This window comes from Meleagris gallopavo, chromosome Z (genome assembly GCF_000146605.3).
Source record: "Meleagris gallopavo isolate NT-WF06-2002-E0010 breed Aviagen turkey brand Nicholas breeding stock chromosome Z, Turkey_5.1, whole genome shotgun sequence".
Lineage (NCBI taxonomy): Eukaryota > Metazoa > Chordata > Aves > Galliformes > Phasianidae > Meleagris > Meleagris gallopavo.
The window spans coordinates 63,311,023-63,335,852 of record NC_015041.2 but is presented as its reverse complement, the minus strand read 5'-3'; the positions used below and the strand labels follow the sequence as shown (position 1 = coordinate 63,335,852).

Below are 24,830 nucleotides of genomic sequence, written 5' to 3'. Positions count from 1 at the left end.
CTAGGGCCCTGTCATGCCTGGCAGCCATTCTGTTGAACGATTTGTAATAGAAGAGAACCTTCACTGCATCATCAAATCCCACTGGAAAGAGAGAAAGACTTGGTAGGAAGAGCTTTGCATTATGGAGCCCAGGCACTTTTTATATAAGAACATGGCGTCAGTAGCATCAGGGATATATACAGAATGCAGAATACTGAATCCTAAACAGGAGCTTGAGATTAAACATTTCCTAGAGCATTTGATGAACTTGATTCACTACAGTTACCTGTATTGAAACTGTTACCTGGAATACTGTGGGGCTGCACTATTCTGATAGTGAAGAGTCAGTGTGATCCCAGGGTTGAAGTGGCTGTGATCCCTTGGGAAAGGAATTTGTTTATAATAAAGAATATGCTGCAAAAATTGATGCGGATGCACCTAGCTCTTCATGTTCCCATTAAGCTCTGTGGAAAGTGTGGTCATATGATGCTTCCTAGAATTTTAGAGAAGCTGATTTGTTGAGGTGCGGTGAACCTTTAGTTAGTTCATCTGTAGCTGGCATTCAAGAAAATGCTTTTGCTGCCTGCTCCTTGTTGCAGTCTTATTTTTGGGGTTACCCGAGAGAGGTAACTGAGCTAGCTCCGAGCAGTCATTAAGTGCCAACAGATTTCTTTTGTTTGAATTCAGAAGTGCCAGGAACCAGTCAAGCCATATTTCTTCCTTTCTGCTTGGGCACACTCTGTGTGTAGTTGATAAGCAGGGTTGTTTGCCATGGGTAATTAACTGTCTGCGTCATGCTTCTGTGTGAAAGCCACCAAAGTTGGTACAGCGTGTAAAAATGGTCAGAACCAATATTTAATAGTATTTGGTGAAGTTATTTGCTTGCAACTTTTCGATTCTCTTGAATCAGGGTTGTTGCAGGCGCTGGAATAATCTGTTATTCCTCTGACAAAGTAAAAGAGGAAAATTTAAAGTTTTAAATTTAACTTGAGGTAAAAATGAAATCAAGAAAGTATCAGTTGTTTGTTGTGAAATAATGATAGACAATAATGAACTAGTTAAAAGAGAAACTGAAGATTAAGAGTTTCTTATATAATCAGTTAGCTTTACTGTGCTTCCAAGTCACTGTGAATGTTGGTTTAGCTTTGGGCTTTTTTCCTCTTCATATACACATGCCAGAATTGCAGATGTCTCTGAAACTACTTTACTTAATAGTATAAAATTCAAATAAAGAGGAAGAGAAAATACATCCTTACAGCTCTTAAGTTTGGGCTATGCTAGTGTGCTCTTGTGCTGATTATTTTGTGTTATGTGTAGCAAGGGGCAGTCTTTGGAAGGGATTTTGATGGATGTGTGCTGATTTTTTTGTGTGTGACTTCCTGCTGAGAATTAAACATTCCCTATGACTTTGTGAGTTAATCTTTACGTTATGTTTGCTGCGTTACACTGTGAACTAAATGTGTCTATGCTTTTGCAGTGCTGCCCAACTGTTGAGCTATCCAGGAAATAACAAGATACCCTTGAACTATCACATAGTAGAGGTATGCATTTTATAAGTCATCTTTTTTGTGGCTCTTTTTTTGCTAATAAGAAGTCCCAATTATCTTGATGATAAGTTCAGTTAAATTAGTATGATTTGGGAGTCAACCAGAGCCTTGTTGAATGCAAGCAGTGCCTTTATGTGGCAAGTTAAGTTATATGCAATGCAATTGTTAATTTTATTATTTTTGTTGGTACTTTTAACTTGGTGGGGAGGGGAAGTGTTGTTGGGTTTTGTTTGTTTTTAAATTGACTGTGTTGTCCTGGTCCTGAAAGGAGCTTGAAATGAAATAGTGGTTTGTTTCCTCCAGGGCACCTTTCAGTGTAGACAGTGTATCAGAAAAACAGTACAGATTTTTGTCTTGCTCTCCTACTTCAGGAGTCTGTTTCCAGGATGCAGGGCTGTTTAAAACCTTGTTCATGTCATCTAAAGGCTTTATGAAGAACAAACTATAAGTAGAAATTTTGTTGTTGATTATAATGATGAATATATCTTACAAAGAAGATTGATTTTTATAAGGGTGGGATTGAGAATTCCTGCTGGTACCAAAATGACAAATATTCTAAGTGCTGTTAAGTTGTGTTACTTGTGGTCATGTTGTTCTTTTTGTAATTTTGATTTCATGAGAGAAATCTTCATGCTGGCAGCAGTTTTCTGCCTTAACATCAAGGTATCTTCAGTGGCCCTCTGTATCTTCCGGAACTGTGTATGGCTGGGTGCTTTATGCTCACTTACTTTACTATCAGCAGTTGCAGTTCCCAAATACATAAGTTAAACGTCCTGGAAAGTCACTGATTTGAAAACTTGAATGGTATGAGAATAAGAAAGGTCTGCATGGGTGAAATGTCTGCACAGGAATGCAAGATTGATGTATGAACTGTATGAATGTAACTGTCAGAATTCTCTCTTTTCTGCAATTTCCAGTTCTTTTAGAATTGTTATTTTATTGCCTATGACTTTAAATTTGTAATGAAATTCCAGAGGTTTTAAGGCTTAGCATGCATTTTATAGACTTCTCTACAGTCTGCTTGCTTCTATTCCTTTATAAGTTCTCTCTCAACAGTCAGGTTAGTATTATGTTGCTTTCAACAACAGTTCAGCAGAATTTTCTCTTGACTTCTGTAGTACCGCACAGAACAGTAGAAGTAATGTCTAACAAATACAGGCAAGTGTTACCTAAGATTCAGAAAGTAGCAGAGAGACAGAAGCAAATGTATACTGCTCAGTACCTTCCCAAAAAGCGCTTATTTTTGAGATCCATGATGCTCCATGTTGTAGTCTGTCATGTTAAGCATGGAATGCTCTGTGCACAAAACTCTGAAATGTGTCACCTTTGTCTCAGTAGTTTCTTATTCATGCTTATGTGGGTAATAATGGTGGCTGTGAGCAGAGCCACAACACCACTAGGCTGTTGAACTAGTAGGACCTGTTGCACTTGTAAAGCTTTTGGTATACAACTTGGGCTTGACAAATTTTATACATTCAGGTTGTCAGTGTCTTGATGTTTCTTGTCACTCAGTTGTTTCCACGGTACTACATGAAATGCTTTGCATGAATAATTGGTAATGAGCATGTGATGAATATCAGAACTACCATCTTAAGCAGTATCTCAAATAGATAATGACTGATCACGCAATTGTTGCTATTTCCTGTCTTGACAGCAGAAGCAATTCTGTACCTAAGGTGTTCCCCAGTGCTTTTTTACCATATGTGTCTTAACAGTATAACTGAATCATAGAATGGCTTGGGTTGGAAGGGAGCTTAAAGCAAACCAAGTTTCAACCTCCCTGCTGTGGAAGGATTGCCCCCCACCAGTTCAGGCTGCCCACGGCCCCATTCACGCTGGCCTTGAGCAGCTCCAGGGATGGGGCAACCACAGCTTCTCTGGGCAGCTCTGCCAGGGCCTCACTGCCTTCTGAGAGAAATAATTGCCTCCTTGTGTTGGAACAAAATTTCCCATTTTAGTTTGAAACTGTTCCTCTTGTTCTGTCGCTATCAGACCATGCAGAAGGTCTGTTTCCCTCCTGTTAATAAGCTTGCTTTAAGTACTGGAAGGCTGCACTGAGGCCTCCTTGGAGCCTTCTCTTTCCTAGGCTGACCAAGTGCACATCCCTAGCCTTTCTTCACAGGAGAGTTGGTCTACCCTCTGATCATCTTGAGTATAGAGGGACAATGCCTTCCCTCATCCTGCTGGACGCCCACCCCTGTTCTGATGCAGCCCAGGATACAGTTGGCCTTCTATTCTGCAAGCACATGCTGCCTTATGTCCAGCTTTTTGTCCACCCAAACTCTCACGTCCTTCTCTGCAAGGCTGCTCTTGATAAGTTCTTCTCCCAGTCTGTATTCATATCTGGAATTGCCCTGACCTGGATGCAACACCTTGCTCTTGGCCTTGTTAGGTTCACATGCACACACTTCTCAGCACTGTAAGGTCTCTTTGGATGGCATCCCTTCCTTCTGCTGCATCACCTGTACCACACAGCATGGTTCCATCTGCAAATTTGCTGAGAGTGCACCCAATCCCACTTTCTAGGGCACCGATCAAGATGCTGGAAAACACTAGTACTAGGATGGACCTGTGGGGCACACCAGTCACCAGCCTCTACCTGGACGTAGACCTGCTGAACACAACCCTCTGGCTGCAAGCATCCAGTCAATTCTTTAACCACCCTTAAAATCTGTCTCTCTAATTTAGAGATAAGGATGTGGTGTGTTGTTGCACCAGAGGGGGTTTAGGCTGCATATTAAGAAAAATCCTTCCTCAGAAAGGATGGTGAAGCATTGGAACAAGCTACCCAGAAGGTGGTTGAGAATTCTCTATTCTTGGAGAAGTCAAAAGAGTGACCAGTGAAAGTACTTACTTGAACTTCCAGGGGGCGGACTTTGATCTGTTCAGGGCGCTCGTTGCGCGGTCCCTTGGGAGTCGCTTCTCAAGGGTAAAGGGGTCCAGGAAGCCTGGACGCCCCTCAAGACGGAAACCTTAAGGGCACAAGAACAGGCTGTCCCTGTGTGCCGTAAGGTGAGCCGTAGGGGAAGACGGCCGGTGTGGGTGAGCCGGGGACTATTGTTGAGATTCAGGGAGAAAAAGAGCCTATGTCCTCTGGGAAGAAGGGGCAGGCTACTTGGGGGGATTACAAGGGAGTAGCCAAGGTATGCAGGGAGGAAGTCAGGAAGGCAAAAGCCCGACTTGAACTCAGAACTTTTTCTCTCAGTGGTCAGGCACTGGAATGGCTGCCCAGGGAGGTGGTGGAGTCACCATCCCTGGCAGTGTTCAGGAGGCATCTGGATGAGGAGCTGCGAGAGATATGGTTGGTGGGTCACCATCCTTGGTGGTTTTTGAGAAATGTGTAGAATGCAGCATTGAAGGGTGTCATTTAGTAGGCATGGTGGTGATTGATTGACAGTTGGAATTGAGCATTTCAGAAGTCTTTTCCAACCTTCGTTATTCTGTGAACATGTCAAAGGCCTTGCAGAAGTCTAGATAGATGACATCACTTGCCTTTTGTTTGTCCACTGATGCTATCACTCCATCATAGAAGGTTGCCAGATTGGTCAGGCACGGTCAGCCCTTGGTGAATCTGTGTTTGCTGTCTCAGATCATTTCCTTGTTCTTTCAAGCATCTTAATTTAGCTTCCAGGAGGATCTGTTCTTTGATCTTACCAGGCACAAAGGTGTGGCTTAATGGCCTGTAGTTTTGCAAGTCTTCTCTTCTGCCTTTCTTTCATAAAAATGATGTTTCCTTATGATGTTTCCTTCTCTTCAGTCACCAGAGACTTTGCCTGACAGCCATGACTTCTCAAATCTGATGAGAGTGGCAGGGCAACACATCAGCCAGTTCCTTTAGGACTATGGGATGGATGTTGTTCAGCCCCATAGACTTGTACACATTTCAGTCTCAATAATTCTTCAAACAGATGAAATATCACTCTCCTCAATGTCAGGGCCCATCTTCCTTAAAATCACAACCTTAACTAGGACATGGCTGCTACAGCCCACACTGTCTCCAGACTTAACCTGTTTCATGATTTCAGCTGCATCACTGAGCACCAGGTCCAGTAATGCTTCACTCCCTGTTGGTCCATCTAGTATCTGGACAAGGAAGTTGTCCTCAGTGCACTGCAGGAGTCTCCTGGATTGCTTAAAGCCCACCATGTTGCTTTCCCAGCAGACATCCAGGTGGTTGAAATCCCCCATCAGGATGAGATCCTGTGATCAGGATGCTTTGCAGACAAAGCAAGAAGACCTCGTCAATTGGCTCCTTGGTCAGGGTGCCTGACCTCCAGTCCCTTATTGGAATGGTCCCTAGAAGCACTCAACCTCGTCGTGGCTGTTCTTTAGAGGCAGCTCTTCATAGTCTGTCCATTTCTTAACATACAGTGCAACTCCTTCCCCTCTCCTTCCTTGCCTGTCTTCTAAAAACTTTGCAGCCCTCAGCTGAAGTGTTTCTACTTATGTGACTTGTCTGACTACATTTCTGTGCTAGCAGTTAAGTCAGCTTTCTAATTGCACCATGGTGTCATCTCCTTCTGTTCATTTCCCATGCTGCATGCACTGATGCAGAGGCATTTCAGGCAGGCTAATGGCCATGTTACCTTCTTGTAAGAGCACTGAGACAAATCTGAGGTTTTCCTTTGCTGCTTCCTAAAATGACAGTGTTTCCTGGCTCTTCTCTGTCAGAAGTACAAACCTTTCCCCCATCAGATTTAAAGTTCTGCTACCCAGCCTATTTAAATTGTTGCTCCATCCTAACAGTTGCATCCCATCCAGTGTCAGCTTGCCCAATCTCTTGGAGGTGTGTCCAAAACCGTAGAACCAGTAATGCTGAGCATGATACCATTCATGCAGCCAGTCACTGAAGGGGTCCTCTCACTCTATCCTGCCCAAATCCCAGTCTTCAGCCAGGAAGAACAAGGAGAACAGTACTTGTGTTCCTGATGTCCTGCATATTCCTGATAATCCTATATCCCAAGGGAGGATCTCGTAATTTTTTGTCATTTCCTTGTGGCTTCCTCATGTAACCTGTCCTGAAAGAGCAGGAGTGGATAGCAGTCCTCCATCTTTATCAGACCCAGAAGCTTTTTCCATGGAGAAGTTCTTCAGCTCCTTTTAGTCTTGTTATGATTCCAAGTCCATCCTCAAACTGTAGTATTTCCTTGTCAGTGTGTTTTCACGTGATGTTTGTGAAACCTATAAATGGACAATGATTTCTGAAACTAGTAAGAGCATTATCTACTGCTTACTCATTTAAGCTTTAATTCTCCTGTGTTTATTCAGAAGTTTAAAGTCGTCAGTGAGGAAAATTACCAACTGTAATGAATCAAAGGTTCATGATTTTGAACTAGATTGAAATCTAGTTGAGAATGGCATGCAGACTAACCAGAAATTCAAATACGAGTGTTGCACAGTGGTGACTTCTTCATAGCCCTTAAAGATTGACACGCTCCTATGAGCAAACTTGAAAATAAAATACGAATGCTGGCTGCAGGGTTGTATTTAGTTTTCTTAAAGGGATCCTCAGCCAAGGGGATACAGGGCATATATTTCTGTCAGGTGGAGTGGTGGTTATTGTTTTCTGTTGCAGGTTGTGGCTATATTCGTTTATTATTTTGTATAAGAGAAAAGAGAATAGTATGGAAAAGTACAGTCTAATTTTCATGTAAATCATCTTTCACATTATATGCTTAAGCTTCGCTTAGTGTGTTTAATGTTTACTATTTAATAGAATCAGATTATTTCAGCTTTGTTTTGCCAACATCATTTGGTAACACTGCGCTAGGGCATAATACAGCTGAACACACTTTCTTAGATGTATCATGTTTAATGCTGGTACTGTGTTGTGTTAGTACAGAACGGTGAGGGTGATTTTAGAATGTTTTAATATGATACAGAGTTACCACTGTCTTTGTAAGCTTTACCTTTTTCTCCTAGAACTTGAGCTTGACAGAATAACGTTAGCCTATTTGGGTATGTGCTTGTTTAAGACTGATGTTGCTGTTCTGAAGCTGACTGTACTCCGATTCTATGCCTTCCTTTCCTACAGGTAATTTTTGCAGAGTTGTTTCAGCTTCCTTCTCCGCCACACATCGAGGTCATGTACACAACACTGCTGATTGAACTGTGCAAACTTCAGCCCGGTTCTTTACCACAAGTTGTATCCTTTCTTTGCTTCTGGAGAGCATTTTTAAAATGGAGCCTTTACATCACTTGTTCTGTAGGTGAAGAAATAGCAATAAATATTATCAGTAATCTATTTTACAGCTGCCACGTGAAGCTTTGCTTGTAATACTTGCATGAGAGAAAAGCTCAGCCCATGTAGCATGGGTCTAGTCTGGCCAACTGAGCAAGACTCCTCAGATTTATGAACACTGATCTGGTACTTCCTTTCACCTTCCAAAGAATTTCTGTTAAAGTATCCTGTTAGGACTGGATAAAGTGTGGCTCCTTTGCATATTGAAGGCTGAGAAGGAAAGGAAGGGAGAAACTTAGTCTATGCTTTTAGGAACTGTGTGAGTATTGCAGATGATTTTAAATGAACCTGACCGAGTTCCCATTCAAAGGCTCTCACTGGAGGCATTCAGAATGTCGATAATAGACTGTCAGCTCAAATAAGAGTAGTTACATGCTGAGAAAGGCAACATGACCCCTAGCTCATTCTGTCTGTTAAATTGTTCCTATTCTACTGCAGTCTCGGATCACGTTAGTTCATCGTTTCACAACAAGCTACAGATTCTTGAGAACAGATGCCTATCCATTCACAAATTTTTATTATATATCATGATATCATTACAGAATCATAAAATCACAGGGGTTGGAAGGGAGGGAGCTCTGGAGATCATCTAGTCCAGCCTCACTCTAAAGCATGTTTCCTACCGTAGTTTGCAAAGGAAAGCATCCAGGCAGGTTTTGAATGTCTCCAAAGAAGGAGAATCCGCAGTCTCTGTGGTCAACTTGTTCCAGCGCTCACAGTAAAGTTGTTTTTCCTCGTATAGAACTACTTGTGTTCCAGTTTGTGCCATTGCCTGTTGTCATATCAGTGGGTACTGCTGAAAAGAGTCTGGCCCCATCTACTCAACACCCATCCTTTAGGTAGTTACAAGCACTGATAAGATCCCCTCAGACTTCACTCGTCCAAGCTGAACAGTCCCATGTTTCTCAGCCTTTCCTCATATGGGCAGTGCTCTTGTGACCCCTGTCATCTTTGTGGCCCTCCGCAGCACACTCTCTAGAAGATCTCTCTCTTCTTTGAACTGGAGAGCCCAGAACTGGATGCGGTATTTTGATGCGACCTCACCAGGGCAGGAAAGGATCACCTCCCTGAGTGTGATAACCACAGTCCTTATAATGCACCCCAGGGTACCACTGGCCTTCTTGGCCACGAGGGTATATTGTTTGAAAATCACATAATGCCAGTGATTAGAGCTTGAAATGTTCCTAGAATTGTGGGGATCTCTGTGCAGAAGGCTTTTAATGTTAATAGGGATGCTGTGAAAACAACAATGCCTTTGTTGGGCAGAGCCAGTGTAGACATAGTTTCCTGAGTTTTCAGTGATGATCAAAGGTTGTTTGTGGACGAGTATCAAGAGCAGTTTGTTAAGGTACAAGGAAGGTTACAGAAGTTCTTGGTTGTAGTCTGTGTCTGCGCAGTTCCCTTGCATGAAGAGAATTCTAACTTTCTCTAGGAACCAGCAGTCTCACTGCAGTGGAAGAAAAACAGCGTTAGAAGAGAAAACAGCTTTTGGCTTCTTGTCTTCCTTTTCTTCCTCAATGGATTTAGTGTGATTTACCTGCTTCTGGAATTGTCCAAGGGAGTATCAGTTCTTGCCATTCTGTTCCAAAACTGAATGGAATTGCATTTGATTTATCTAGTGCTTTTCTGTTAACCTTAACAAGAAACTTCAGCTTGCACAAGCCACAGAAATGCTCTACATGCGTTTGGATACGATGAATACAACCTGTGTAGACAGGTAAATGTGTTTTTGAGGGGTGGAAGATATTCTTCATTTTTCCTATGCATTGGGCATTAAGGAATCTATGGAAAGAATAATCCAAAATTATTTTTATAAATTCACGGTGCTGTTCGAAACAATTTCAGAGGGCTCTTGATTTTGATTAATCTAAATAGAAGTTTGGGGGCTTGTGCCTTTTCTTCCTAAAACACTCCACTGGAGTGCTGGTGAGAACTTACACACATCCCAGCCTGGTGTAAGTTGCGCAGTATTCTTCTGTCTTATACTGTGCGTGCTCCTTAGTGGTCTGGGAAATGAAGTTGTGGTACGTGTGCTGTCCAGAGGTGGAGGAGAGTGGTGGTTTGAGTGCAGGAGAGCTATTAATTACCCATTGAAAGTGTAAAGCTGTGTATTCACAGTAAGTTTGTTTTAATTGTTAGCTTAGTATGTCATCTGTATGGAACAGTAGAACATGACAGGCTCTCTGTTTGTCCAAAATATTTAGTTTCTGATTTTCTGAACTTCGTCTTTTGATGTAATGCTGTACTGCCTTTGACATATAGAATATATTTACAAGAAAATCTCAAAGGAAAGTTTTTCTGCGCTTTAAATATTTAATAGAGCTTTTTTTTTTCTTCTTATGATAAAGATTCATTAACTGGTTTTCCCACCACTTGAGTAACTTCCAGTTCCGTTGGAGCTGGGAAGATTGGTAAGTTTCTCTCATTTTAATATGAAACTCGTAATGCGGAAACCATAAACTTTCAAACTTTGCCAGAAAGTGTCACAGTATACTGGCTGTGCTAATTGCTTTCCTCTAACTTTTTAGAGATTTTTTTTTTTTAATCTGCTCATCACCATTTTGAGGTAGATTTCCTGATAATCCTTTCAGTCTCTGTGTTGTCTCTGACTAATTTTGTGATAAATACCAAGCCAGTCCGAGCGTTCCCTAAAGAGAAGTAGAAACACAATTTCTTTGTTCTGTCTCGTATTCTTGGTCAGTTGTTGAATGGCTCCCTGACTTTAATGATTTGCCCTTGTGCTCTGTGTGTCTGTATCCTGTACTCATTCTGTGATGTTATGCTCTGTCCTACCCTAAACCTTCAATTTTCATCTTCATCTGTGAGATCTTTGAATCAATTTCCCTCCTTCAAAATCTCAGTACCTGACTTTCCAGCAGAGCTGGCCCCACTGTCCATTCTTATGCTAAATCTCGAACTTGCATTCCTGGCAGGAGCTCAGTGGTCTCCAACAATGCCTAACCCCAGGCTTCCATGGGATTTGTATTCCAGGCACTGTGCTGGCTGCCTGCTGCCTTTCTCATATACTGTATACTGTTGCTCCCTCTCCCACTAAAGCTGGAGTTACATCCTTAATACAGTCCCAACTTCTGTAGACTGCTACGTATATACTCTATATACTCTCCATGGCTGATCTGCCCAGCTGTCATGGAGAGATGTTCAATAAGATATTGTGGCATTACTTAAGTTTCATGCATTGTCCTCACAGAGCTGTGTGTTTCTGTTTAGTGTAAGTAGAATGTTGCCTGACCCTCTGGAGGTCTTTGTAGAACCAGTTTTTTCTTTGCGTGGATGCTCCTTGATGGGAATGCTTATGTGCTTTTTCTCACAAGCTGCTGTTTTTCACAAATCTGTAACTACTTGAGATACTTCATAATCTGAAATGCATTTGAAATCAGCCAGAAACTCAAATTCCTATGAGGAAGAAATAAACTATAAAATCACACAATGTTTTTTTCCTAGAGAGAAGGAAGGCAGAATAACCATGAGCACAGGTTAATTTAATCTAATTTGTGGAAAGGAGAGCTACTTAAATACAGCACATAAAGATGACTTTTCAAGATTGCTGTTAGTAAGGATATAGTGATGAGCTATCTCACTGTCTTAAAAATGTGTATGCTGTAAAAGAGTGTCAGGCAGTCCAGCTGTGCTTAGACCATGATTGTTTTATATGTATCAGACCAAGCCAGAAAGAGACTAAACGACAAATTCTTTCCCTAAAAACCATCGCCTCTGTTCTTTGATAGGTCAGATTGTCTTACTCAGGACCTTGAAAAGCCCAAACCCAAGTTTGTGAGAGAGGTTTTGGAAAAATGCATGCGGTAAGTAAAATCTGTAGGTAGCTATACTCTAAGTAGAATGATCTTTGTGTCTGGATGCTTCCACACTCCTCCTAATTTCTGTCTTACATGTCTGTTCTTGAAATTCCGTTTTGAGTAAGAGACAAGTCTATTTGTATGATTTTACTCTGATTTACTTGTTGTAGAGCACTACTTCTAGCAGATGGGGAGAAACAGGTGAAGCACACAACTTCTGTTCTAATTATGCTCTAATTATGCTTACAGCTGTTTACAAAGGGACATTCTTCACCATGGGCATGGAGAGAAGTAGGGATCAGCCAGCAGTCCTGAGAAATATTTAGATTTCAAAGAAACAGGCAGAATTAGTCATTAGTTACTCTAAAAACTAAGAGTGGAGTTTTAATTCTTGTGAGTCTCTTTGATGTCAGTAGTTCTTTTTAAAAAGAATATGCTGAAGTAATCCAAAAGTAGTGTCTCTACTTTTATTATGCTGCCCGCAATGTCAGAGGCAGATGGTGGTATGGCAGTAGGGGTTGGCCTTCCTGTCAGTGCTGCACTCCATGCTGTGGCCGTGCAACAGATGGCAGTAGAGGGGCAGTCTGACAAAATGGCGTCTGATAAGGAAGTGCGTATGGAGCAAAGCGTGGGATTGAATTCCTTTGCGGGAAAAAGTGGCACCCATTATTGCTGACGCTTGCTGAATGTTCGTGGACGCCAGCCAGCGGATATAAGCGCAGAGGGCTGGGTGGTGCATTTCAGCAGTGGTGACAGCAGTAGAGATCACCTCCACTGGTGTTGGTTTTAACAAGCATGGCAATCCTCACAACAAGCTCTCGTCCATTGCCAGTGTAAATGCAGAGCTAATGAGGTGACTGTGCTGAAAAATTGTTTTTTGTAGCTGAGAATTTGCTCTGTCAAATGGCGTTATTGTGCTTTTTGTATCTGTTTCTCTAGGAAAATACTAGGAGGCGTTACTTTCAGAGCAACCTACCTATTATTAAAAAAAAAAACCTCAAACAAAAATCCCACAGAACCCAACAAGAATACACTATCAGAATTCTTGAGATAGAGGGATAGGAGACATAGCAGAATGTTCAAAAAGCCTGTGTTGTTCAGAATCTTAGATCAGTCTGTTTTGGAATGAATTCAGTACAGGCAAGTGTGATAGTAACATGCTGCGAAACTAAGTCAAGTTTTCTGTCTTTCCATTTTACCAAATTAAGTCCTTGTAGGATTGACGGAAGCTGGGAAGCAAAATCAAGAGCTACGTAGACGTGAAGGCATTTAATATTTTCTTTTTTCTCCTTTGACTGGAGACTTAGTAGTTGACTCGACTCTTACTATTTTTCTGGATAGCTTCATAAGCTTTCGCATGAGGCGTCCTACCAGGCTGCCTCTAAATCTTTTCAAAAGCTGAATGGTTGAGGATGAAGTCCCAGTATCAAGGTATGCAAGTAGCAAGCATCCATTAATAAGTTACTTAGATCTTGCTCGTGAGCACTTAATCAGTGCAATTGTATTTTCTTAACATACGTGAAACTTAAATATCAGGAAGCCATTGTAAAGGAATGACTTCAGAATTAACCCGTTTCAATTCTACTGCTCTTAAACTTATTTGCAGACTCTCCTACCATCAGCGAATAATCGATATTGTTCCTGCAAGCTTTTCTGTCCTCAGTCCTGCAAATCCAGTGTGTATCTACAAGTATGGAGATGAAAACAATAGTAAGTATTAAAGTTCATGAAGAGTCAAGTCAAAGTGCCTCAGAGCAAGGGAGCATGCTAGTATTTTGAATATAATAGAACAGTAGAACATTCCACTAATAATGGAGCATACAGAGGCAGCAGAAAACGTGAAGTCTGAGGGGGGGGAGGGGAAGCAACTTCATGTAACCAGTAATAAAAGGAGTAATGAACAATCCTGAATGTGAAGGCTTCTTCATCCAAGATGAAGTAAGGGAAAAAAAGAAAGTTAGTATTGTATTTTATGACATTGAGGGAAGCTATGTAGAGCTTCAAGATAGAGCTTGGCCTCAGCTCTAACGATTCTACCAACAGTTATGAGTTTGACATGAAGACAAGGAAACCTACTGAGCAGCTTTAATAGAATAATGGACCGTGATGTTGAAACAACTAGTTATGTGCATCTTGCTTCTTTGATAGGCAAACTAATATCAAAAGAGATTCAGTTCCTTTCTAAATTTTTTTTTATCTCTTTGCTGTTGTTTAGGGTCTCTTCCTGGATATACTGTGGCACTCTGTTTAACAATTGCAATTAAAAACAAGGCTGGTAATGATGAAATCTTCAGCATTTTAAAAGATGTGCCTAATCCAAACCAGGATGATGACGATGGTAAGGTATCTTCTGCTAGGTTTTGCGAGGCTCAAGTTGCTGTATACACTTCAGAGCTATATGTGTGTTGGTTAACCAAATTTTGTGTTCTTCCTTCAAATAGTTGATTTGAATATATTAGTAAGCAGAAATAATGCACAGTTATTAGAGTTTGTTGTAAACACATTATCTGCAGAAGCAAGCCTGTTTCTTAACAGAGGTAACACAATGCTTGAGATTGGTTTTCTTGAGATTATTGACAGAGGTAGTGTGTTGGAATTTAGCATCTCCCTTGCCTTTACCAGCAGAGTACAATTCATGCTGCTTGTTCTACCCTGGTAAAATCAGTGCTTTTCCCCAAGAGCTCCCCTTCTCTCAGAGCAGTCCCACAGCAGATAAGAACAGCCTGAATGCTGGTTAATCTTCCATAGAAGATTCTCCTAAGATAGGAACACACAATGGGACTCTGCGTGACTTCTTTTTGGATCTGTAGACGCAGACAGTATTGATTCCTAAAGCCTGCATATTTTAGGGGATGAGGAGTGCAGGAATGAGAATTTCACTTTTAAGCAAATGAAAGAAGTGATCTGCACAGTGAGTTCCAGTGTTTCCGCAGTATGAGACAGTGCTCCCCTATGCAAGCAGAGGGCAATAGTAACCTGTTTTCTGCATGCCACGTGTTTCCCAGTTTGCTTTAAGCTTCACACAGCAATAACTGTTCTCCAACCTGCTTGTCTTCAGGTGCACAGGAGGAGATTTAGCACCATTCTCCTCTACTACCCATATTTGTTATGCACACTCGTTGGACTTTTCTCCCATATCAGAAAAGGCCATCCTCTGCATCCTAATCATTTTTAGCTTTCCCTGTCCACATCTACTCTCCTTTCTTCATGGTCTACCACGCCTTCATCTTGTTGCATGCTTCTGCAGCTTCCTTGGCTGTCCTCTGCTGCTGTCTGAGTGCTGTTATTTTATAGCAGCTGTGTCTCTGGTAGCTTCTTCACTGACCTGGAAATCTTTCTGTGTGTTTACCCCAAGACAAAATGGGGGTGTGATTATTTGCAACATGGCTAGTGCTTAGTAAAACAAAGACTAAATTGTTTGCTAGCACCCTTCTCTGTCTTGCGTGGCTTTATTGCCAAAACTTTGCCTGAAATGAGTTAAAACCATACAGTTACCTTTAATGTAAGCATTATATATAAAACTTTAAATAATTTGCAGATGAAGGATTTACTTTCAATCCTTTGAAAATAGAAGTCTTCGTTCAGACTCTGCTCCATCTTGCTGCAAAGTCTTTCAGCCACTCCTTCAGCGCCCTGGCAAAGTAAGTGTAACGTGCACTATTTGAGGGTTGGCAGAGCTGTTTAGTTCTGTAAATGAAACGATTGGAAAAAAAAGATCTGCGAGCTTCAGCAATGTTTTAGGTACTTCTCAGTGTATTGGGACTCTGAGAGCTAGTGACACTCATACCGAAGGAACAGAAGTGTTGTAAATGTTAAGTGAAACATGAATAGAGTTAACTGAAAATTACACGTTGAGTTTAATACTTTGTACTTCGGAGATACTAAGCATCTATGATCTAGGAAGGCAGTAGTCAGATGCACTTTAATGAATTACTTTTCTGTTCTTCTTTAAAAGTAAGCGGTTGATACAAAAACCTGTACCTGGAAGCATTTTAGGGACATGTTTACAATAAACTGTAGGTAGTAACCTGCAGTTAGTAGTATAAGAGGCAGGCTGAGGTGAGTACACATCCATGGTGTTTTCACTGCTGCGCACCAGCATTGGCAGCCATTAGGTCATTCTTTGTAGTTACAAAATGCTGAGTTGTGAATGCTGTGTAGTGTTCAGCATAACTTGGTAAAACAGAGGCTTTAGCAGCATTTCCTTCAAAAGGGCAGATTGGGTGTCTGAAGTTAATGGAAACATATCAAGAAGGTCTAAGGCTCTAAAAGCAGCACATTCTGCCCCAGCTGAGCACAGGAAGCATTTCTGTGTGCCTCGTACTTCTGGGAATATGAGAAATACAGTCCACCTTCCAGGAGGAGATTCACTGAGATTTAAGCTGCTTTTAGGAGTATATCTTTTTTTTATCTCAAATGGTTGTATTTTCCTGTTAGCAGTTGTTCAGGAATTGCTGTATAAAGTCCCAAAACTTCCTTTTTTGGGCAATCTGAACCACTTACCTCATATCAGATACCCTTTTGACCTGAGCCCTGCTCCTTCACTGACTAATTTACATCTGTTAAAAGGTTTCATGAAGTCTTCAAAACGCTTGCTGAAAGTGATGAGGGAAAACTCCATGTTTTGAGAGTTGTGTACGAGGTCTGGAAGAACCATCCACAGGTGAGGCACTGCAGTGTCAAGCACCACTTGAGTTTAAACTCTCAGAGGTCACATTAAATAAAGCATTATAGTTTGCTTTATATTCTTCAAAACCTTCTTGACATTCGTCTTATATAAAGGAAAGTTCAAATTCTATTTAAACAGTGTTTAAAGTGAAGGCTGGAGATTATATGGCCATTTATTTCTCAGAGTTACTTGTAGGAGAGCAAAGGCTGTGTCATTCTGATTCGTGTTCATGCTGTGCTGTTTGTCATACAAGAGAACTTGTTTCTGTTCAAAACTGGAAAATGGTGTTGATGCATAGAATTGAAATAAAATGTAGATCTTTTAACAAAAGCAAGCCAAATTCTTGGACATGGGGAAACCTGGTTTTTCCACTTGCTAGCAAAAGCTTTGCAGTTATTCCATAGAGATCAAGCTGAAGTCGCTGTTGCTGCAGTCAGTAACTGTTAGAATGGAGCAGTCAGACTGCGGAGGCATGATTGCATTCATTCTTCAATTAGAGGAAATAGCACCCTGGAAGGCCTATGGAAAACACCTCAGCTGTTTAAACAGTTCCATTTCTTCACAGCAGTTGTTTTCTCCCTCAGCTGTCGTTCTCCTAAACATAGAAATAAAAATGAGGAGCTCACAGTGAATTTGCCTGCATTAATTATGTGTTCCTTACTGATGTGCTTGAGTTACACGGTACTGTAATGGAAAGGGGCCCATACCTCACAGCTACACTGTACAGACATTAAGAAATGGTGAACGGGGGATAATCCTTGCATCTGCTGCTAAACCTATGGACTGTTTTCCATGGTTCCTACAGAAAACTTAGTGCCAAAAAGACAAGTGGCACCTTGTATAGATATCTTTCAAATACAGTTCTAAAATCTCTCTCTCTCTCTCTATCTCTCTCTCAAAAAGCTGTTTTTTTAATATATTAAATTTCTTGCCCAAAATACTGACCTTGAAAATACGATGATTACAGTCTTGACCTACTTTTACTTTAATTGGATCAGAAGAAATTACATTACTGCAGTCTAATGTCCATATCCTTTTCCTCTACGTTCCTTTGTACTGCAGTATGACCAAGCTGAGATGGAGGCTTCAAAGTTAGGTTAGATTTTTATGAATAAATAAAAATTGCATGTAAAAAATAAATGCTGGTGTTCTGAAGGCCTTGATCGTGGAACCTAAATTTCCTCTCCTCTATGTACTGTAGTTGAGACTTTTGCTTCTGCTCAGGTGCTTTCTTGTCTGTGTGTCCACAGCATCTCTGGCACACAGGGCACTTGTAGACCCAGTTTCTTTGCAGTTCACCCTACTCCGTCGTGAATGGGAACGCCTTTTGGTCTGCCTTAAGCTATCAGTATTTTGAAGGCTGTGCTGCAGATGGTGATTTTTGGTAGTCGCTAGACTAGTTTAGTGTGGTTGTAGTGGTGACTTCGTAAAGAGAAGTTTTAACACCAAGGTGAGATGTTTTCCCCAAAATCCTAAGCTTGTTCCTTGGAAGATCAGGGGAAGTAATCAGGTTCTTCTTGGCAGTACAGGAAGACACACACAGCATAGGATGCTATCCTGGGATGTGAACTTGAGTCCTGAGTCTTCTGTATGATTCATTTGGTTATTTTAATTTCCCTTCCTTAAAAGGAGCTTTGTTACACTTCCTTACGTGCTGAAGGGTGGCTGTGAGGATCAGTGCTTTGTAGGCTGTGGTTCTTACATGTCGTGACATTCAAGCACATGAGTAACCAAGATAAGCCTTTTTTTCTGAACAGCTTGTAACTGCTTTAGTCTGCAGCTCTTCTCCGCAGTTGCCTTTTGGACTACTTGCAAAGCCCCTGGAATCACGGCACTGCCTGCAGCAAGCACTTCGACTACTGGCTGTGTCCTACAATGCAGTAGAACCTGCAGGAAAGTGGTTACTGCCACATCTGAAAACTACTGCATTTCCAGGAGAGTGTAGGCCAGCAGCTGCTCTTTCTGTATGGCGATGTGAGAGTTACGTATGCTCTGGTTTGAGTATCTTGATGTCATGTACGTGGAGTTGTGTCCGTGCTGCTTCACTTTCAGCTTTGATGCTTAGAATTATTGCTTTTAAGAGGAGGTTATGCTAATGAAGAATCTATTACTTTCACAAGGAATAGAAGGAACTGTTGACCAAAATAAGAATGCTTACTTTATGTAGTTGATACTGATCCTTAAAGTAGCTTTAGGCTAGACAAACCAGATGTCATTTCTAGACAGCAGTGGTTTTCTAAAGACTTTGAAATCACCCAGTAATACTGCCGTTGAGTTCATCAAACTGTTTCTGGTTTTATGCAAGGCTGGAGTACTACTTAGATTGCCCAAGACCTTTTCTTATTTTGATAGAAATGCCTGTTTTGTCTTTCACAAAATATAGATGATCGCTGTGCTTGTGGACAAGATGATTCGGACACAAATTGTTGACTGTGCTGCAGTAGCAAACTGGATCTTCTCCTCAGAGCTTGCACATGATTTTACTAGGTAACATGTGAACTTATCTTTGAATTAATATTTCAAGTGACCAACTTACAGCTTAATCTCTGCAAGGAAAGGGTACGCTTGCTCTTCAGTCTTTTCTACAGAATATGTACTTTATTATTTTTCTTTCCGAGTCAGGATTGTGTTTATATGACAAGAATCTTCCTAGAATGTCATCTTGCAGTTAGTCTCTGAACATGTCAAAGTGGAAGGACACTGGAAAATACTCCCAGAAAAAGGCCTTACCCTGTGTTGTGTATTTAGGTTTTATATCTGGGAGATCTTGCATTCCACAATCCGTAAGATGAATAAGCATGTTCTGAAGATTCACAAAGAACTGGAGGATACAAAGGCAAGATTGGCCAGACAGCACAAAAGAGTGAGTAGTTTGTTTGTCATTCTTAATTATTTTTAAGTGAAGTAAGGCAAACCTGCACGCAGTCAAAATGATGCGTAGCTGCTTTTGGGGCAGGACAGAGTAAATATGCCTACCAGGATGCATGTATCTGTACAAACGTGGTCATTCATAGTAGGAAGACAGCAAGACTGGATACGTATTCTCAATCCACGTTTCTGAAGGTAGCCGTAACCTAAGAATTTAGTAAAATCTGTAAGGGAATTAATATGTCTGTGCTCTGTCCAAGTTTCCTTGCAGAAGTTTCTTTTCCAGTATTAGCATGTCTTCCATTTGCATTCTCATCTGGATTCCATTACCTAATTGGGAGTAAGAACAGGTAAAAACTACGTATTTACAGTAAGTTCTGTTAAAGAGAACTCTTGTGGCTTCCATGCAGAAGTGCACGGAAACAGCTGTTTGCTATCGAGAAGTTGGCTGTTACTGTTCTTCTGATGGAGGCTGCTGGATTCTGACACTGGCACCTGTCGTCTCCTCTTCCAGGTTATTTTTCTGAGCACTTCTGCGTGACCTAAATTACTGTCTGCAACAAACCGATGACCAAGCCCTCTGTTGTGTTCTGTTGTCTGAGGTGGGATAGTAAAATGGGGTGAGAGTTTGTCTGTCTGCCAGCTGCTGGCACAGTACTGTTGGCTGAGTGTAACGCTAGTTAGTGACAGAGGAAGTCAGTTTGAGAGCTGCAGAGAGCAAGTTTGCTAGTCAAGACTTGGTCTTTGAATGTAATTGCTTGCTCAAAGTCTGTAACTTGTTGCAAAAACGGATTGTTTTTTAAGAAACCCACACAAGTTATTCATGCCTTCAGAAACATCTGTGGGGAGTCCACTAACACCTTGCAGTCTGCCTCTGTCAGTTTGTCCCAGCCCCTTTGTCTTGTTCCCTTCACTCCAAGCAACAGCTGTTACAGCTGTCTGCATCCTCGATCTACTTGATCAGCAGTTAATAAATGCCAGTAATTATTGAAGGCCTGGCCGCAGTCATTGATCTTCCTGTGAGGCAAAGAGCTTCTCTGGCACGCCGAAACAAATACGTCAGTGTTTTTGTGTCTGTTCTCATCTCTTGCTGCAGCCCTTTATTACAGAATACTTCAAATGAGTATTTTGCCAGGAAGAAGCATTTGTATGCAACAGTGAGTGGTCCTGCAGGCTTGTGCTCTGCTGCATCATCGTTCCTGTTAGAGGAAGTAAACCATCAGATTTTGATGTTCCCAGCATGAAGTGGATTGCCTTACTATGGAGGGAGTCCAAAGCTTCTCTTAGGTTGCACTCAGCATTTTAAGTTCAGGAAACCTTTGTAGATAGGGGGCAAAGGGGGGAAGTGAGGTCCTATAAGAAGAAGACTCTGAAATTCCCATTGCTCTGGTCTTCCCATTTTTTGATGCTGGCTTGGAGCTATCGCTATCTCCTGTTAACCAGTTTCATTTGCTACTTAATGCATAAGGCAAGACAAGTCCCTGTGTTTGTCACAAATTGTGACATATTTGAAGTTTTTAGCTGCTAATTTGTGGGTATTTCTACATGGAAACAATCAGGGAAGTAACATCTATATTTGAATGTACTGTAATCTATGAGACTGTATCCTGTATCCTATTTTATCTTGTGTTAAGACCTTGCTATCTGAGATTGGAGGTTTGGCACCACGTTCTTGTGGTTATTTTATCTACTTGTTTTGTAAGGGGAGTTACTGCTTTACTTTGGAGGAGTGAGTTGTTTTGGTTTGTAGGCAGTGAGAAAACTACATCTTTTGGCTTTCATCCTAGTAAATATTTAAGTTTCCTCTGGCTACTCTGATATCTCTTTTTCAGGCTGTTCCCATACTGGCTTTTTTCTTCCAAATGGATTTTCTGACTGTACTGAAAGTAAATGTCAAAATGTCAAAAATACAAAACTTGACGAGCTAAAAAGCAGTCTCAGTCTCTTTGCGGCTTTATGCCGGGTGGAACCAGAGGGCAGTGAAAGTGTCCACGTGTTGCTAGTTAGGCTTGTGTTGTCCCTTGCAGCGAGACAGTGATGATGATGACCGGAGCAGTGATCGGGAGGACGGACCTCTGGAGGAGCAGATAGAGCGCTTGCAGGAGAAGGTTGAGTCTGCACAGAGCGAGCAGAAGAATCTCTTCCTTGTTATATTTCAGGTAATGCTGGACAAGCTCTCCTCTCTTCCCGGCTTTAAAGGTTATTGAATTTACAAGATTTCATGTTGCTTGTATTTCGGGCATCTTGTAGGGATGAGGATATAGGAAAGAGCTGAGGGGCTTGCTGCGGGTTAGATTTGATCCTGAGTTGATCCTTCACCCCACAGCAGACTGCAGCTGAGCAGGACTGGGACCTATTTAGTTTCAAGCATACAGGAACGGAGTTCTTTGGCTCTGTGGATTTCTGAATGAAAAAGCAGCTTGATTTTTTTTTTTCCCCCTGGTGTCTGTGAATTGAAATAGTTATTTTCATGTTGTTATTTAAAGTTTCTGTTCTCTAGATGCACTTAGCTGAGGTTATGAACTGCCGTCATTTGATGACATTGAGTAAATGTATTTTTTTCTTTCCTCTTGAAGCGCTTCATTATGTTGTTAACTGAGCACTTAGTGCGCTGTGAAACCGGTGGAATTGATGTGTTTACTCCTTGGTACAAGAGCTGCATAGAAAGGCTGCAGCAGATCTTCCTGCAGGTAAGTACTCTCTCTGCTCGGCTCGGGAGATGTGGGCAGGTGCAGGAGTGCTGGTGGCTGCTGAGCGCAGCAGTTGTAGTCTCTGTTAAATCAGGTAACTGGGTGACAGTTACAGCAATAGAAAATTGTAGCTGTGTGAGCAGAAGGTGCATGGAAAAGTGGGTGATGCAAGAAGTGGTGCTGTAATCCTCCCGTGGGCTGAAGCTTTATCCGGTCACAGATATGCCTTCAGATTAAAGCAAATGCTTGGGTCCGTTACAGTATTTCTGCAGTAGTCTCTGAATATGATACCCCGCACCCAGTTCAGAGTCTAGGGCTGAAGAGCCCCCAGGAGTGCAGTGCTTCCTGGCACCATATAGCAGCGTGTGCATTTCCTTTGCCACCAACCCTGCATCGTGCTTTTCTAGTCAGTGGTGTGTGTGCCGTGGAAATGAGATATGCATGGCAACTTTGATGACAGCTTTTCACCAACATAGATATCTTTTTATCCGCCAGCATCACCAGATAATCCAGCAATACATGGTGACCTTCGAGAACCTCCTGTTTACAGCTGAGCTGGACCATCACATACTGGCTGTCTTCCAGCAGTTCTGTGCTCTGCAGGCCTGAGGAGTATTCCTATTCCTGGTGAAATCTTGTTTTCAGGACTGTAATGTATTTTTTTTTTTTTTTTAACTTGACATGGGGATGAAAAAAACTTTTTGACTAAAACTGGCTTTCATATGCTCCTACATAAAACAATTCAGTTCTGTAACCAACAGCAGTCTGTAAGATCCTAAGCCTTACTAGGTACAACTCATAGGGGATTGACATGAAGTAGTGTGAATTCTTTTAATCTGTTTTTATTTGGGTTTGACTCTTGATTTCATGATAGTATTTTTCTTTCTCCCTTGCTTATATAAAAATGAAAACTGGGGAAAAATCAATATAGGATTTGTTACCTCTGCCTGCCCCTTAAATCAGAGAAATTGCAGAAATGTGAAGCAGTTTGTAGTGTTTTCTAAGTGTGAAAGGGAATGCACTTTCTAAGTGGGCAGTGTGACAAAGTCTCTAGTATGGCATAGGAAAAGTGTCTTAATTTGGGGCATGTGAAACAAGCTTTTAAAGTAGTATAGAGCATATGGATTGAGTATGTTTTTAAAATGTATTGTCTGGTGTCTTATTCCAGTAGCTATAAGCAATCAGTAGAGGAATTTGATGGATAAATTCTGAAAAATGCAATCCTTTTTACAGTCTGGTCAAAATTACAACCTCTTCTTGGCAGTTGCTTCCACTGGTAAATAGAAGCAGCGAGCAACACTTGGAGTGGGACAGATTTTCTGCTTTGGTTCTGCAACCCTTGTTGTGTTTCAGGGCTGCCGTGCCCCTGAACTAGACCTGCAGTGCTGCCAGAAATGCTTCTGTTACCCACGGTGGATAAACCAGGTGCCACTGCTTGTCTGGCTTAGCAACAACTGCTTTGTGGTGGCTGTATCTGTTACGGCAGCACGCAGCTCCTGTGTCACCTGAAAGCATTTTCATGCTTACTGAAGAGGTATCTCGCCAGGAGACTCAGACTGGGGAAACACGTAACCTGAAAATAGAGTAGCCTTAGTTTTGAGTTATGCAAATAACATTACTTATATAAATGCCAAATCTGAGTGGTCTGTGTTATGATAAGCAGTGATGAATGGCAAAGACACTGCCTTAGGTGCTCAGGTCTGTACTGTACAGTATACTTCCAAGCTGTTTATGTTCTCTTTACTTTGTGGGTGAATGTTTAGGGAATTTCATATCCAGTGCTACACAGTTCAAGCTTGAAAGTGATGCATTTTAAGTAATTTTGTTCCTGTACAAATTATTTTTTTCAGTGTTATGCTCCGTAACGCATCCCAACATTAATAAATTGACCTCCTAATAAAGTGAGGAGAGCGAAAAGGACATTTTTTTGAGTGTTGACGTAAGCTTGTACGTGGCTCGTTGCAGTTGGATATGTCCTCATAGACTTCAGTTCGTTACTTCTGCTTTCACTGCTTACCCCCTCTGGTTTGACTGATCCCTCTTTTCCTTTAGGGTATACTGTTAAGTGTTATAAATTTGCTTTATGCAAAGAGTTTTGTCAGTCATGCACAGTTCTGCTTCAAATCTTTCTGTTAATGTTCTTGAGCAATTAAATAGCGTTTTTTTAAAGAAACATTTTAGCATTGTAGAAGTTTTAATTGGGGTTTGGCTTTTTTCTTCCACTGTCTCAGATCAGTAAGGAGTTTTGGTATGAACTAATGATGGGGATCTAAAGGACTGTAAATGTGATTTCTGTAAAAGTGACAACGTGGTTACAACGTGCAAACCTGTAACTTGCTCTGAGCCTTGACAAACAGTGGTGCTGGGGATCCAGTTGCAAATACTTGCACGTGGACAGTGTAATCCTATGACTTAAAACCAAATTTGCACTTTCACTATGAACGGAGTTCCCATGATGGGTTTTGACATCTCAATATTCTGTTGGAAACCTTCCCCTCTTTCTAAGTCCAGTAGCATACATCTGTCTTGACTTGGGAAACTGGCTGGTCTGTAGGAAGAATGAAATGCTTGTACAGTGATACCAGCAGCTAGCTAGCTTGAGAAAGCTGGAACCGCTGAAGCATGGGGTGGTGAATAGTGTAAAGGTGCTGTAGAAATGTGGTGTGGTTGGAAAAATATGCACAATTATTAAAGTCAACAATAAATGAAGGTGAAGCAGGTTGCTGCTGTGTTTGTCCTACCTTTGCGGGGAGCTGCTGAAGCAGAGCAGAGTTACACTGGTGTGAGATGCAGAGGGTTATGGAGCGCTTTTACTTCCCCTGCTCCACTGCTGGTACACTCACACACACCTGTGTGCTACGGGCTGTCTTACAAACTCACCCTGTGTGCACAGCCAAGTGATGCACGTGTGCGTGCTGCCTGGTGCCAGGAGCGTGCCGACACAGATTTTCCCTCTCCTTTGCCCCCACCTCTTTTCTGGGGCGTGCTGTGATGGGGCAGGATGGGCCCCTGGCGTTTGCT

The 24,830-nt window shown here is 41.6% G+C and overlaps 1 protein-coding gene across 1 annotated transcript in view; it reads left to right on the top strand.

Annotated features, from left to right (window-relative positions):
• NCBP1 (nuclear cap binding protein subunit 1) overlaps nt 1-24,529 on the top strand; it is a 32,161-nt gene extending 7,632 nt beyond the window's left edge. Inside the window, exons 7-21 of the mRNA XM_031557396.1 lie at nt 5-102; nt 1,457-1,520; nt 7,561-7,671; nt 9,420-9,484; nt 10,116-10,178; nt 11,514-11,588; nt 13,189-13,292; nt 13,798-13,920; nt 15,121-15,223; nt 16,152-16,245; nt 18,635-18,738; nt 19,000-19,114; nt 21,147-21,278; nt 21,696-21,809; nt 22,305-24,529. Of these exons, the coding sequence (XP_031413256.1) occupies nt 5-102; nt 1,457-1,520; nt 7,561-7,671; nt 9,420-9,484; nt 10,116-10,178; nt 11,514-11,588; nt 13,189-13,292; nt 13,798-13,920; nt 15,121-15,223; nt 16,152-16,245; nt 18,635-18,738; nt 19,000-19,114; nt 21,147-21,278; nt 21,696-21,809; nt 22,305-22,418 (1,479 nt within the window). The 3' untranslated portion in view covers nt 22,419-24,529. The remainder of the gene's footprint in view (nt 1-4; nt 103-1,456; nt 1,521-7,560; nt 7,672-9,419; nt 9,485-10,115; nt 10,179-11,513; nt 11,589-13,188; nt 13,293-13,797; nt 13,921-15,120; nt 15,224-16,151; nt 16,246-18,634; nt 18,739-18,999; nt 19,115-21,146; nt 21,279-21,695; nt 21,810-22,304) is intronic.
• The last annotated feature ends 301 nt before the right edge of the window (nt 24,530-24,830 follow it).